Source organism: Trachemys scripta, chromosome 24, assembly GCF_013100865.1.
Source record: "Trachemys scripta elegans isolate TJP31775 chromosome 24, CAS_Tse_1.0, whole genome shotgun sequence".
Taxonomy (NCBI): domain Eukaryota; kingdom Metazoa; phylum Chordata; order Testudines; family Emydidae; genus Trachemys; species Trachemys scripta.
The window spans coordinates 10,663,347-10,678,503 of NC_048321.1; the positions used below are offsets into that span (position 1 = coordinate 10,663,347).

General features: G+C 55.4%; 1 protein-coding gene across 1 annotated transcript in view; it reads left to right on the forward strand.

Annotated features, from left to right (window-relative positions):
- Positions 1 to 15,157, forward strand: part of PEAR1 (platelet endothelial aggregation receptor 1) — a 58,769-nt gene that overhangs the window by 28,502 nt on the left and 15,110 nt on the right. The window contains exons 2-8 of the mRNA XM_034756703.1: positions 6,333 to 6,428; positions 7,639 to 7,743; positions 8,353 to 8,453; positions 9,787 to 9,879; positions 11,646 to 11,892; positions 12,250 to 12,373; positions 12,929 to 13,065. Coding sequence (XP_034612594.1) covers positions 6,334 to 6,428; positions 7,639 to 7,743; positions 8,353 to 8,453; positions 9,787 to 9,879; positions 11,646 to 11,892; positions 12,250 to 12,373; positions 12,929 to 13,065 — 902 coding nt within the window. The 5' untranslated portion in view covers position 6,333. The remainder of the gene's footprint in view (positions 1 to 6,332; positions 6,429 to 7,638; positions 7,744 to 8,352; positions 8,454 to 9,786; positions 9,880 to 11,645; positions 11,893 to 12,249; positions 12,374 to 12,928; positions 13,066 to 15,157) is intronic.

The window sequence follows — 15,157 nt, forward strand, 5'->3', positions numbered from 1 at the left end:
CTACTCCCCCCCCCCACCAGCTTTGAGGCAGTTTGGATCTAGACCCCCCCACGATCTAGACACCTCTTAATTTTTGGGGTGCCTGAAATCGGAACCCAGGCCGGATCTCAGGTTTGCAGCTGTCTCCGATCAGAACTCTGGCTCCAACCCCTTCAAACGCCGGATCAAGAACATTTTGCTGCTCGGGGCCCAGCAGGTCTCCTTGATCCTGGGGGTGAAAATGAAACACGTTGGAGCTCTCCCACTTTTCCCGTCCCATCCTCCTCTCCTCTAGCCCCAAACAGGACAGATGCCCCCTGCTCCCCACTCCTCCTTCCCTCCTCTCCAGGGACAAAATCTGAACACCCCTGTCGCTGGGTGAGCTGCTGGCGAGGCCAAGGGGAGCGGGATGGGGGAGGCTGGTTGGCGCTGCGGTTCCCTGGGGCAGGGTCCCGCCCTGACTCCCTGCGTCCTCCGGGAACGGTTCGGGCAAGCCAGCGGCTCCGGCCTGGGTCGTGGGCCGGGAGTTGTGGCAGAGCAGAGAGCTCGGCCAAGGGAGGGAGGCGGACGAGCGAGGAGGGCGCAGATGAAGCGCTGCTGGAGGTCCGTGCGCAGGACGGGGCCCCAGGGGGACAGCGGAAGGAGGGGAGAGGGCGGGAGGCCCCAAAAAGCGCCTGCCTCGGCAAAGTGCCGATCTGCCTGCTCCGGCCACAGGGAAGGGTGGGGAGGCCGGGCACAGGAGCCGGGGGTGTGGGTGGGCAGGGAGGCCGTGTGCCCACAGTGGACCCCGCTCCGAATCTTCTAACCCACCCTCCCCTTTGGGGGAGGGGGTGTGTGGGGCTGCTGTCAGTGGGACAGTCCCGTCCCCTCCCATCATGCGAGTGTGGTCTTTTTGCCTTCCCACTGCTACAAGGGGAGGGGGAGATGGGGGCTTTGCTTTAAAGGGAAACGCACAGCTCGTTAGAGCCCCTGGGATCCACCCTCGTTAATTGACTCTGACTTTGTCGGCATGTTGAGCCGAGGAGCAGGGCCCCTCTGTACCCACACCTCGGCCTGGCCGTGCACCTGGGTTACCCCAGCCGAGTCAACGGGGGACACCCCCCTGGTGTGGGGGCAGCATTACTGGCAGAAAGATGTTTATACTGGGATAGTAATTCCCGCACAGGAAAGGGAGTCAGCTATACTGGTCCAAGGCTGCTTTATACTGGTTTAACTGCGTCCACACTAGAGGTTGTGCTGGTCTATATCGGGAAGCGCAGGAGATGTTGTCAGCCGCCAGCTCACCAGCAGGGGGAGCACTGTCTGGCTCAGGGTTGTCGTCGATCCCAATACAGACGGATCACTAAAAGGCATCCCCACCTACGTGCAGTGAGTTTGGAGGGCCTCAGCCTGATTCGTAGCGGACCGGTGCCCACAGCACAAACCCGCTATCCTGGCGGGCACCGACTGGGCAGTGTAACGCGCACGGGGGCACAATGTCTGCTGCTGAGCAACGAGGCCACTGGGCTACGGTAAGAAACGAGAGAGAGGTGGGAACAGAGCCAGGGTTTGTCAGAGGCGCTTCTGTGCCCCCCCCCTTCATCACAATACCCCTGTGGGGCAGGGCAGTGCTCTTAGCCCCGTTGTCCAGATGGGGAAACCGAGGCACGGAGTGGCTAAGTGACTCACCCAAGGTCACACAGGGAGTCAGTATCAGAGTATGGAATTGAACCAACGGGGTCCTAACTCCTAGGCTGGCACCCTAACCACGGCTCCATCTAGTCCAGGATTCTCTCTGTCTCGCTGGCCAGCACCAGCTGCTTCAGAGGAAACCTTGCAGGAGGCAGCTATGGAATAACTTACTTCCTGACCCCTATCAGGGAGACATCGGCTCCGGTCCTGAAGCAGGAGAGTTTATAAAGCCCTTCCTGTCTCATCCAAGGCCCTTGCCCCAGAGTAGCTTTTCTTCTCCGAGCCATGGTTTCCTCAGGCCAGTCAAGACCAGCTCCGAGAGGAAGGGACTGGGTTTCTATCGGCTCTTGCAACTTAAAGTCTGAGCTCGGCCTGTCGGAGCCAGATGGCTTCTTGATTTAAAATCGACGCAAATCATTTTCTAATTATAGATTCCAGCCAGGGGCGGGTCTGCCCCTGGGGGCTCCGGGTGGGCCCGGAGTTGTGTGTTGTTTGCACGGAGTAGCCAAACGCTCATTAGGGGATTTGAGAGCCCGCCCCCATTCCAGCTTTTTTCTTTTTAGAAAGTTTTATGTTTTTATTCTAGTCTCGCACCCTCCAGGCAGCCAAAGACTCTCTCCGCCTGTGCGGGCGCATCGCCCTGCCTTGTACCATCCGAGACCACTTTGCTATGGAGAGGCAGCGGTCCTAGTCGTGAAAGGAAGGCACGGGGAGACCGGACGCCTGGGTCCTCCTGCATCACCAAATCACTTTGCATCCCCGGGCCTCCTTTTCCCACTCGTAAAAATATGGATAACGATATCTAGTGTGGCTCAATTGGTTACGTTTTACAAAACCCTTTGAACCCCTCGTGTGCACAGGGCTGATTATTATTATAATATTATATCTATTATAATGCACAATTCGTTCACTCTCTCGTTACCCTATGATTCAATCTGTCCCTCTGCAGCAAACTCATTTTCCCTTGCCACTGAACCTGGGATTCTCAACCCAGCCCCCTACTCTCCGCCTGACCCCACCGCCCCAAAGCCTTCAGTGCCGATGCTGGATTTCTGCAGCACGTCGCCCTCCATTGGGACCGCTTTGCTAGCCAAGTACAGGGCGGGGATACGCCTCTTGGCCTGGCTGGCTCGGTTCTCCAGTGCAGAGGACGATGCTAGAGGAATTGTTAATGTGCACTTTATCCAGGGGGGTTGCGTTGCCGTGGGGACGCGGCAGTTTTGAGCCCGGCCGCTCGCCCTCACACAGCGAAAAGGGGAACCTGAACAGAGCGTGCTTAGAATAAGCCTTTGCCCTTCCCTAAAGCCTTCCATGCAAGGATCTCCAAGTGCTAGCCAAGCATTACCGCCATTGTGCAGGTGGGGAAACCGAGGCACAGAGGAGGGACGTGACTTAGCCAGGAATAGAACCCAGGAGTCCTGACTCCCAGATCGCCATGTACCTTGCGGGGTCTCTGCTTCACAGCAGAGCTTCTGCTGTGAATGTTCTTCACCCAGCTCCTCCCTGCCCCTGATACACGGGTGTAAATAACAAATCAAGGCTCAGCACAACTATGAGGCAGCCTCACAATTGTGTGAGGGGAATGAGGCCAAGTGGAGCCAAAACGCAGACTGTCCAGCCGCGTCTTAGCCTCCCGTGCTGGGAGGTGGGAACCGTTATACAGTTGTGCCTGGAGGTTTCCGTCAGAAATCAGGACTAGCGCTAGCCAACATTTTTCAACTGCAACTTTTTTCCCAGTGAAAAGCTCAGATTTGGCGACACCGAAACATGTTGTGAATTTGCGTCAGTTTCATTGAACCGTTTTGTCAGGGGGAAAAAACAAGAAAGACATTCTGGAAAAATCCCAACCTTTCATTTTGCACATTTTCACAAGGCAACATTTTGATTTTTTTTCCATTCGAAGCAGCTGGTCATTTAGAACATGTCTTTCATTTTAATTTTTAAAAAAATGAAGGAAAAAAACAGGAGAAAATGCTCCAAATCGAAACAAAACTTTTTGTGTGACCCAAAGTGATTTTTTCCCCCTGGCTTCTTGATTCACTGAAAATATCAAACAAATTTCGGCTTAACCTGAAACACATTTAAAAAAAACTTTTTCGGACTAGCCAGTGAGCTACGATTTGCCAAGCTTGAATCAGGGTCCTGTTATACGAGCTAAAAGGGATAACTCAGTGGTTTGAGCATTGGCCTGCTAAACCCAGGGTTGTGAGTTCAATCCTTGAGGGGGCCACTTAGGGAACTGGGGTAAAAATCTGTCTGGGGGTTGGTCCTGCTTTGAGCAGGGGGTTGGACTAGATACCTCCTGAGGTCCCTTCCAACCCTGATATTCTATGATAGCTGGTGCTGCACATAGATTCTAGGACTGGAAGGGACCTCGAGAGGTCATCAAATCCAGTCCCCTGCCCTCATGGCAGGACCAAATACTGTCTAGATCATCCCTGATAGACATTTATCTAACCTACTCTTAAATATCTCCAGAGATGGAGATTCCACAACCTCCCGAGGCAATTTATTCCAGTGTTTAACCACCCTGACAGTTAGGAACTTTTTCCTAATGTCCAACCTAGACCTCCCTTGCTGCAGTTTAAGCCCATTGCTTCTGGTTCTATCCTTAGAGGCTAAGGTGAACAAGTTTTCTCCCTCCTCCTTATGACACCCTTTTAGATACCTGAAAACTGCTATCATGTCCCCTCTCAGTCTTCTCTTTCCAAACTAAACAAACCCAGTTCTTTCAGCCTTCCTTCATAGGTCATGTTCTCAAGACCTTTAATCATTCTTGTTGCTCTTCTCTGGACCCTCTCCAATTTCTCCACATCTTTCTTGAAATGCGGTGCCCAGAACTGGACACAATACTCCAGTTGAGGCCTAACCAGCGCAGAGTAGAGCGGAAGAATGACTTCTCGTGTCTTGCTCACAACACACCTGTTAATACATCCCAGAATGATGTTTGCTTTTTTGCAACAGCATCACACTGTTGACTCATATTTAGCTTGAGGTCCACTATAACCCCTAGATCCCTTTCTGCCGTACTCCTTCCTAGACAGTCTAATCCCATTCTGCATATCATGAAACAATTCCTGCCCCAAAGAGTTTGGCGTCTACATACAAGGTTATATCCACACAGCACCTTCAGCAGGAATTTCAGCTCAGGTAAATGTACACTTGCTAGCTTTGATCGTGCTAAAAACAGACCCACCCGAGACCCGAGGTACGTACTTGGGTGTCTAGCCAAGGCTCCAGGGCTATGTTTCATGAGCTAGCGTGGACAGAACAAGCGCACGCATGTCTGCCCAAGCTGGGAATTGCACCCGCAGTGTAGACAGACCCTAAGACAAGAGGCAACGAGCAGCGTCCGACAGAGCAGGGTGGGATGTAACGGTGAGCTCAGGCCTGGCGACAGGGACCGAGCAGGCCTGTTTTGTTCCCAGCCGGGACGTGGTGTTCTTAGAAGTCTCGGGCTGATGCGGCCCTTGCCGCCCGCCCATGTGGAGGTGCCATCAGCCGGGGTGGGAGGGAAGCATCTTCGACACAACCTGCTTCCTGTTTTCACACCGCGCTTCCTGCTCCAAGCTCCCAGCTGGCTGGCGGGGAAGAGGCTGGCGTCGCACACGAAAAGCCAGCTAAGAAAAGCGCCCGTCACGCTGGGGAGACGGGCTCGGCCTTGCGCTTTCATCAGCCCCGGTGGCTTTCCCCTCCCGGTCTGGGGACTGTCTGTCTGGCTAGAATGGAAGGATGGGGCTCGGAGACCAGGGGATGAGAGGGTTGTAAGAACCTACCTAGAGTGAACACAGTGCATTGGAACAAGGATGGTTCAATGAACAGGGGACCGCAGTGGGGCTGAGGTTCTGGGCCCCGTTCCCGGCTCAGCCATGGGTTCCCTGTGTGAGATCGTGGGCCAGTCACTTAGGGCAGATGTGTCAAGGTTGGTAGGTGTCCAACATCCCATTGCAGCGGGGCGGGAGGGGTCAGTAATTACTCTGGAGGGGCTGGTGTGGCGGGGGCCATGCGCACAGGTCGGTTGAATATTCAGTGATGCTCAAATTTGGGATTTGATTTTACCCTCAACACAGACACAGGGGCTGACCACAAAGGTCAAAGCCAGATCTGAACTCAAAGCCGGTGGGGGGAGGGGTGGCGTTGTATATCGACATGCGCAATCTAGTTGATGTTGTAGTGAAGGAGGTTCTAACGAGTGGCCAGCCCTGTTCACTTCAATGGCCTGCTACTGACTCACTGCAGGGGCATTTACCCCCAGTGGTAGGAGCTTGTGCTTTTGGCACCTTCGCTCTGGGTTCGATCCTTACTGTCGGCCAGGGTGTCTCGGTGGACTTGCTTACAGCTTGTTCTGTTTGAACTGGCAGCGTTGGTTTGGGTCCTTCTCTGGCTCAGTTTCGGGCCTGAATAAAACAGGATGTGCCCCCTTTCCAGGGGTGCAGAGCAACCTTGCATGATTCCCAAAGCTTCTGGCAACATCTGCAGGTCTAACACAAAGTGGATAACAACCTACTACTGCTACCAGCTAACAAAGTTCGTCCTTTAGCTCAAGGAGCAGAGCTTTGTGCTTTGGCCTCGCTACAAATCCTGTAGCGTGGGCAGCCACCTCTGTGACCCTCTTGACAGTGAGTTTCTTGGGCTTTCTTCCTCGTTGTCAACTCCTCTTCGTTTCTCTCCCCTCCCACCAGGATGAAGCTGCACGTGGTCCTTCTGCTGGGGCTGCAGATGCACCTGGCGACCTCTCTCAACCCCAGCGACCCCAATGTTTGCAGTTATTGGGAAAGGTAAGGAGTGGGGGGGGGGAGGGAAGGGAGCCCCGGGGTGAAATGGGCGTGTGGGTCCAGGCCTTCCGCTCTGCTCCCCTGAGACCTCTCAGTGGGCGTTCATCTCCGATCCTTGCAATGGAGCCTTTCTTCCTCGCTTGCTTTCTATGTTGCTTTCTCTGTTGCTTTACCTTACTCACCCTTTTTCTTTTCATCTCTATCTCTTTCGCCCTTTTTCTTCTTCTTATGTCTTATTTGTATTGTGTAGCACTTGGGAGCCCCAGTCGCGGACCAGACTCCTCCCCCCTCCCCCCAGTGCTAGGTGCTGTACAGACACAGAACCTAAAGATTGTCCCTCTCCCAAGAAGCTTAATAGAAGACACGAGACAACAGATGGAGGCAGACAGTCAGATAGGGAGTACAAGGAACCAGTTAACATGTTAACCCCTTTTGCTTGTGATCCTGTCAGCTTTGGTTACAGCTGTGAGGGTGTCTGGCCACCGGACCCTGTTCTGGGCTAGGTCCGTGTCTGTAAAGAGTTCAGCCCACTCTGTAGCGACAATACATGGTAATATTTGGAGCACAGCAGAGTTGGCCTGACCAGCGTTTACACTGTCACGTACAGAGGGGCTGTTGGTCCCAGAGGTGTGGCTATTAACCTGAGGTTGTCTCTGTATCTACTTGGAAAATAGCCCTTTTCCAGGGACTGAGAAGCTCCAGGCTGTAATGATCCCTCTGTGCCTCTAGAGGTGCTGGTACCAGTGTTGCCAACCCCCAGTCATAACCCCCAGGAACCAAAAAAAATATCATGAGATTTTAAAAAAATAATAATAATTTGTCTCCTGGTGTCTCAGCCTTTAGGGGTCGCGATTTCAAGCTTTGCTTCACAACCATGATGGCTAGAAATAGCTTGCCTTTTTTAAAAAAAAGGCTGTATGTCCCCCATAATCTCATGACTCCGGGAGCTGGGGCTTTATGAAAAGCACCAGGAGTTGCTTCATTGCAGTCTGTCCTCAGGAATAGGGCAGGAACCTTGTGTCTCTGCTCCAAAGGCACCAGCTGCTGCCATGAGGATGCTGGGAGAGGGACTGGACCCCGGGTGTCCTGCATGGGAGGCGCAGAGCCCCTGTCACTAAGCCACAGCCCTGCCACAGTGAGGAGAGTTGAATCAGCCATTTCCCTTGGCCGTCCTTGGGCTGCCACTGAAGTGGTTCTGTCTTTTCCCCGGCAGCTTCACCACGGCGATGAAGGAGTCCTACGCCCACCCCTACGCTCAGGCCTCCAAGGACTCGTGTGATGGAACCTGGAGTTTCCTCAAGCCGTGCACCCAGCACAAGTAAGGAGCGCCCCTCGGCCTAGGGGATGTGGCAAACGTCCTCTGACCCACCACTCACTGTCCCCAAGAGTTCTCTGGGAATCCCACGGGCTTACCCCAGCACAGCCCCTTGGCAGCAGGGTCCCACAAGCTGACCCCGCTCCTAACAGGCAGCAGTGAGTTCCACTGTTTTGACCCTGCTATTAACAAGTAGCAGTGAGTTTCAGAGGTTAACATTAGTCTGTTCCCATTTCGGTGAGCTCACCTGGAACCAGTCTGAGGCAGGGAGGCTCACAGATGAACTCCAATATTATCTTGTTGCTGTTTGCTCTGCTGGTTAGGAACATGTGGCAGTGAGTTCCAAAGGTTAACACCAGAATTATTGGATAGCATGGCGCTCCACTGATGAACCCCTACTCTACCCTGGGGGCTGGGTAACCCACACTCTGTCTATATCAGTCAGTGCCATATATAGCACGGTGGCAGTAATCCTGACATGACCTCACCACAGTAAATTCTCTGGGTGAGCCCTAGCACACTCCTGGGGCGGTGAGTTCCCCAGGTGTCATTTGTTCTCTATAAATGTTCTGCATGTGGGGGTCACTCTGCTTTTTACTCTGTGTGGCACAGGATTGTGTACAAGACAGCGTACCGACAGGCGGTGAAAATTGACTACCGGAAGAGGTACCGCTGTTGCCAGGGCTACTACGAGAGCGCAGATATTTGTGTCCGTAAGTCCGTCCCTTACAGTTATTAATGGGCCCCAGGGGGCAATGCTCCTGCAGAAATTGAAGGGGTCTGGTGGCGTTATTCTGCCTTGTGGCCTGCGGTCAGACCGGGGCACAGGACTCCTGGGTTCCATTTCCAGCTCTGTAACTGATTTGCTGTGTGATCCTGAGCGACGTTCTCACCCCCCTGTGCCTCAGTTTCCCTATCTCTAAAATGGGGGTCATGGTTCATTTTCCTGTCTGCTTAGCCCAGTTCTCCTAGCCCCCTCTCTCCCCACTGTGTGCCCTGAAACAAATCCTGGCCCCCCTGCGCTCTGAGAAATCATACCTCTGTAAAGGATTCGAGAGACCCAGCAGCCCCTGGTTCATCCAGCGAGCGTGGCTTCTGCCAGGACTCACCCCAGAGGGGACGCACATTCTTTACAGCTTCTTGCTGTTTGTCCTGTCTTGCACTCCTTGATCCTCCCACATCCTTCCGGCCCTCTCAGATTTCTCTCCATGCCACAGGTTTAGTTGCCAGCTCTCCTGCAGACACATGGCTCCAGGCCACCTGGCTACCATGGGACCCTTCTTGGCCACTTCCAGCTGGCTCCGTGCTGGGAAGCCAGCATGCTCCGGGCCTGATTGAGAGCAGGCTGCCTATCCTCTGGCAACTTTCCCTTGATCCCCACAGACAGCCCCCTCATCCCACCCCCTCGCCCCAGCAAACTCAGACCAGACCATAAATCATTGCTGTGTTTCATCAGCTTTGCATCCCTTCGGCCAAGCCGGGGGCGGGAGGTGACTGACTCTGGGAGGAAGCAGTGGAAGGCTCCTCTGTGGACTGGTCACTATAGGGGGCTCCCACACTTCTCTGCGGTGGGTTGCACTGTGATTCAGCTCACTGGTGTGGTCCCCTGCTGCAGGTCAGGGATTAGGGAGACCCGGGTGGGTGATCCCTGGTGCTACGTGGCTATTAAACAGCTGCCAGGTTATCCCCCACCTGCGGGGGCTGCATCTCGGTGCTGGGGGAGCAATAGCTGTGCAGTATTGCCGAGCACCGTGCAGGGAGCTGCATTTCCTGAGTGCTCTCTGAGCAGCGTTGCTGAGCGCTGTTGAATAGCTGCCGTGTTCCACCCCAGAGGTGGCTGCATTTCAATGCTGGCCGAGTGATCTCTGGGCAGCGTTGCTGAGCGCTGTTGAATAGCTGCCGTGTTCCACCCCAGAGGTGGCTGGGTGATACCAGTCTATAGCATTTGGGGGTGAAATGTGCCTTGGAAATGCCAGGTTAGACGTTAATAAAACAAGATCTTGGAGAAGCCCGACTGAATCCTTCTGCTTGCCACCTTCCCTGCAGCCAGCTGTACCAAGGAGTGCGTCCACGGGAGGTGCGTGGCTCCCGACCAGTGCCAGTGCGAACAGGGATGGAGGGGCACAGACTGCTCCAGCAGTGAGTACCACAGGCTCGGCCCCTTCACCGCGGGCTGGGGTCGGCGCACCGGGGCCATTGCCTTATAGCTGAAGGGGGTGGCTCTGCCCCCAGGAGCCTGGCTGGTGATTTGAGGGTGGGGGAGTTGTCACTTGCAGACACCCACGGGCGGGTCTGCCGGAGGCAGCAGGCGCTGGGGTGACCGCTAGCCGATGGGGGGTTCTGGGGGTGGGCCTGGCTTTGAACTGACAAAGAGGCAGAGAAGAACTATGGTGTGAGGGAGGGGGCAGAGTGGTGGGGGAGGTATGGGGTGAGGAATGGGGGTGTTATGGAGTGAGGGGGGAGGGGTTATGGGAGAGAGGCTACGGAGGGAGGTGGTGGGTGGGCTAGGATTTAGGGGACACATGAGGGGGGAGGCCAGCCATCAGCACGCCAGGCACCGTAGGTACTTGTGCTAAGGCGGGATCCTGCCTGGCCAGCCCTGGCCCCTCCTCAGGCCCCCGGCATCCCGGCCTGGGCCCAGGGCGGGTGGGGCCTCCGCTCCCCCCTCCACCTGCAGCCAAATTAAACCCAGACTCCAGCTTCTGAGCGGCCACGTCCTTCCCCTGGGCCCAGGGGCCCGAGGCAGTGGTTTCCCACGCACCGGGGGCGGCTCCCGGGAACTGGGGGTCATTGGCTGCGTAGGAAATGCTTGGGAGTGGGCTGCAGCCCATGGCCCAGACGGGAGGGGAGGGGGTTGCTCAGGGTACCCTCAGCGAGGGGCAGACAGCTGTGGGCAAAAGCCCCACTGAGTCACTGCATCCCTCGGTCTGTCTGCCATGGCTCGCTCTTTCTTTCTTTCTTTCTTTCCCTCCCTCCCTCCCACTATTCATGTCATGCTCCCCAAACAGCAGCCCCCGAGCCTCTGCGTCAGGGGGAGAGGGAGAGGGCGCAAGACCAGGGCCCTTTGCTAACAGCTGAGGCTAAGAGTTCTGATCCATCTCCCGGACCGCCGAGAGCGGGTTCGGGCCCTGGTGAAAAAAATTTTTTGGCCCCCTGCAGACAGGGCGGACCGGCTAAACAGGGCCGACGAGAAGGGGGGGAAGCCGGGCCCCGGGCCCCCTTCCAGACCACCGGGCCCCAGTAATTTGTACCAGCTTCCCCCCCCCCACCCCTCTCGTCGGTCCTGTCCGTCTCCCTTAGGAAGATTTCCCCGGATTCGGCCTAAACCATCCCTGTTTAAATTCCCTCCCCTTAACCCGAGTGACCGCCCCTTGTCTCCCACTGAATAATGCCACCACTTAAAACAATCAAGCAACCTTTTCCATGTGGCAGCTTCCGGACAAATAACTAGCACGTGGTTTGAAAGACGCAATAACGATTAAGCCCTCATTAACCGAGCAATCTGTTTAATGGGAAGCAGCGGGTCTAATGGGTGAGAGTGGGCAGGACTGGGAGTCAGGACGCCTGGGTTCTGTTCCCAGCTCTGGGAGAGGAGGGAAGGCCAGTGGTTAGAATAGCGGGGCCTGGGAATCAGGACTCCTGGGTTCTATTCCCAGCTCTGAAGGGGAGTAGAGTGCTTAGAGCAGGAGACTGGGAGCCAGGACTCCTGGGTTCTATTTTTGGCTCTTGGGATGACATGTCCCATCTCGGTGCCTCAGTTTCCCTGTAAAATGGGGCTGAAACTCTGACCCTTCTTCCCAGGGCTATTGCAGGGCTTTGTTCACCAGGGCGTAGGATGTGCTTAGAGATCGTCCGCAGAAGGGCAAAGGGTTGTCATTGCTACAACAGTCACTTCCTTCTTCCAGTGTGCGATGGCCGGTCCTGGGGGCCCCGCTGCGAGAACCCCTGCCAGTGCGGCGATGGGGGAGCTTGTGACCCCCTCACCGGAGCCTGTGTCTGCTCGCCCGGGTACAAGGACCCCATGTGCAAAGTCCCCTGCGATCCAGGCACCTACGGGGAGGGCTGCCAGCTGGATTGCTCCTGCAAGAACGCGCTCGAGTGCCATGGAGAGACCGGGGCATGTCTGTGTCAGGCGGGATTCACCGGCACCTAGTGAGTGCGGGGAATCGTTGGCTGGCCTGGGCAGTGGGGGGTGGGAATGGGACACAGGGCCTCTCCCCTCTAGGGGGCGCTGGTTCCGATCCGGCCCCAGGGCGGAGGTTCTGGCTGGCCCGGGGGTGGGAATGGGATCTGGGGCCTCTCCCCTCTAGGGGGCGCTGGTTCTGATCCGGCCCCAGGGCGGGGGTTCTGGCTGGTCCGGGGGTGGGAACGGGATCTGGGGCCTCTCCCCTGTAGGGGGCGCTGGTTCCAACCCAGCCGCAGGGTGGGATTTCTTTAGCCTTTGGTGAGAGAGAGAAAACTCTGCAGCCTTGGTCCGTCTCCCTCACCCCTTTCTCCCTGTCCTTCCAGCTGCGAGGCCCAATGCCCCAACACCTCCGACGGGCTCCATTGCCCGGCCTACTGCCCCTGCCAGAACGGGGGCATCTGCCACCCCCCAAACACCACCCACTGTGTCTGTCCTCCAGGATGGATGGTACGTACTGGGGGGGAATGGGCAGGATTCAAACCCAGGCCCGTCCGGCCTCCGGAGAGCAAAGGGTCAGGGCGGGACAAGCTGGGGGCAGAGGGGTCCTGCCCCCTTTGGTTTGGACTCCTCCCCCGATCACTGCGCCACCCAGGCCCCGGCCCTCACACCCGTGGGACCCAGCTGGCCTGGACTGAGCCCTGAGCTGGCTCCGTGCGGCGGCGTGGGGCGATGCCGCCTCTGCCACCTTCGTGTTGCCGTGGGATCTCCGGCTGATCCGGCCCTGGCGGCGTGAGCCACGCTCGCCATTCAGTCTCCTCGGGGCTGTGAGATGCCCCCAGCCAGGCGAGAAATGGGCTGTCAGCCTTTCCCGCTCCCACGCACGCTGCTGACCCGTGGCCGCATTCAGGCTTGGGGTGGGTCTGGGGGGCACTGAGCGGGGACCATCCCCTCCAATCGCAGGGGAAGGGGGAGATCAGACTCCGTGGTGCGGGGGCCCCCACCCTGTCCCCTGGCTATCCCAGAGAGGGCATTTCCCTGACACTGCTGTTCCGTTGTCTGCAGGGCACCATCTGCTCCATCCCATGCCCCCAAGGGAGGTACGGCTCGAGCTGCCTGGGGGAGTGCGAGTGTCACAACAACGGGCTGTGCGACCCGGTCACCGGGCGTTGCCAGTGCGCTCTGGGCTACACCGGAGAGCGGTGAGTGGGGTCGGGCAGAGCGACTCCCTGCAGCCATGGAAAGAACCGTGTCTGTGTCGGGGCTAGCAACTGGCATGGCTTAGAGGGAGATTCCTCAATCAGTGAGGCTTAGCTAGAAACCTCAGTCAGGTGGTCTCTACTGAGCCCCTTGCTCGCCTAAAGCCGCCCCTCTGTGATACACCCACATGTTCTCAGGGTTTGTCTACACAGGGGAGTTAATCTGGATTAAATTAGGGTGGGAATTTAAAGTGTTGTCTGTAGCTATTCTGGAGTAGCTCCCTGTGTGGACACTTTTATTTGGATTATGAGTAGAGCTGCTTGGCAAACTGGTTTTTCATCCTGTAAAAACAAGTCAAGATTGTAACAAAAAAAGCACCTGAAATTGGGACAAGAAGCCAACATTTTGAAATTTTTCACGCAACGAAATGCAGCACAAACATCTTGACCATTTTTTGGTATAAAATAATTCAGAGCCAATAAAGCACCTTTGGAAAAGAAAAGTCGTTTCAGAATGAAAAATCAAAACTTTCCATTCCGGAAATGTCAAAATGGTACATTTCAATGTTTTCAAAATCATTTTTTCAATTCCCCCCCCCTGCAAAATTTTGTTGAATGGGTTTTGTCAAAAGGGCGTTTTCTGACAGAAAGCTGATTAGATGCAAAATTTTCGACCACCTCTAAATGAGGCCACGCGTCCACACAGGGCACTGCGCCACAGAGCAACGGTGCTGCTTAGCGCCGAAGTGTAGACGCTTCCTGCAGCAATGGAAGGGGGTTTTCCATCCCTGTAGTCAATCCACCTCTCCCAGCGGCGGTAGCTGGGTCAATGGATGATTCTGCCACTAATCTAGCTGTGTCTACACCCAAAGTGAGGTCAACTTAACTACGGTACGCCAGGGGGTGAATTTTGCGCACCCCTGAGCTGTGTAGCTATGTCCATCTAACTTTTAAGTGTAGACCAGGTGTAAGAATGATTTTTCCAGTTGAGCTTAATCCGTTTCCAAAGTGGATCAATCTGCAGGTCTTCACTACGGGGGGGGGGGGGTGTCGATTTAAGATATGCAAATTCAGCTACGCGAATAGTGTAGCTGAATTCGACGTATCACAGCCGACTTACCCCGCTGTATGGACGGCGGCAAAATCGACCTCTGCGGCTTCCCATCGACGGCGCTTACTCCCACCTCCGCTGGTGGAGTAAGAGCGTCGATTCGGGGATTGATTGTCACGTCCCGACGGGACGCGATAAATCGATCCCTGAGAGGTCGATTTCTACCTGCCGATTCAGGCGGGTAGTGTAGACCTAGCCTCAGTAAAAGGCGCTCTTATTCCGGAACAGACTGTCCACCCAGGGAGTTATTCCAGAATGTCCTTGTGTAGACAAACCCTCGCACACACCTCACATTTTTACTGGTATAACTTACCAAGGGCTGTGTGGGGATTCTCCATCCGGGCAGCTGGTAAATCTAGACTGGCTGTTTTTCTAAATGGGTTGGAGTTCACACAGGAGTTCATTCAGGGCCCTTCTCTGGCTTGTGTTACACAGGGTGTTGAATTGGAGGATCACAGGGGGTCCCTTTTGCACAGTCTGTGAAGTCAGTTAGCAAGGTGGGTTGTGGGTTTTTTTGGCCAAAATAATGCTACCGCCATGGACTCAGTTATACCAGTATAAAGCTGCCTTACCCCAGTGTAGCTTATTTTAATTCCCAAACCAGAATAAGCGTTATCAGTATAAACACCTTGATGCTGATAGAACTGCGTCCATATTGGGAGTTTGTTGTACCCAGTTAACTATACGGATCTAGTTAAAGCAACAGAGTTTTTAAGTGTAGACAAGGCCTCACCCTCACACATGCTCTGTGCTCGAATTACAGGCGAGCTCGGGGTGGGGCGGGCCCCTTCCTACTTCACTCCTGTCTGACGGCCCCCTGACTTCTCACTGAGGCCGCTGGAGGTTCAGCCCTTACATTTCCCCCACAGCTGTGACTGCGCGTTCCCCTACATCCCTGTCCCGCGCAGCCTCCCTCGGGGACACCCGTGGCCTTTCAAACACATGTGCGCACCAATGCCCTTTTCCTCACACCCTTCCGTGTCA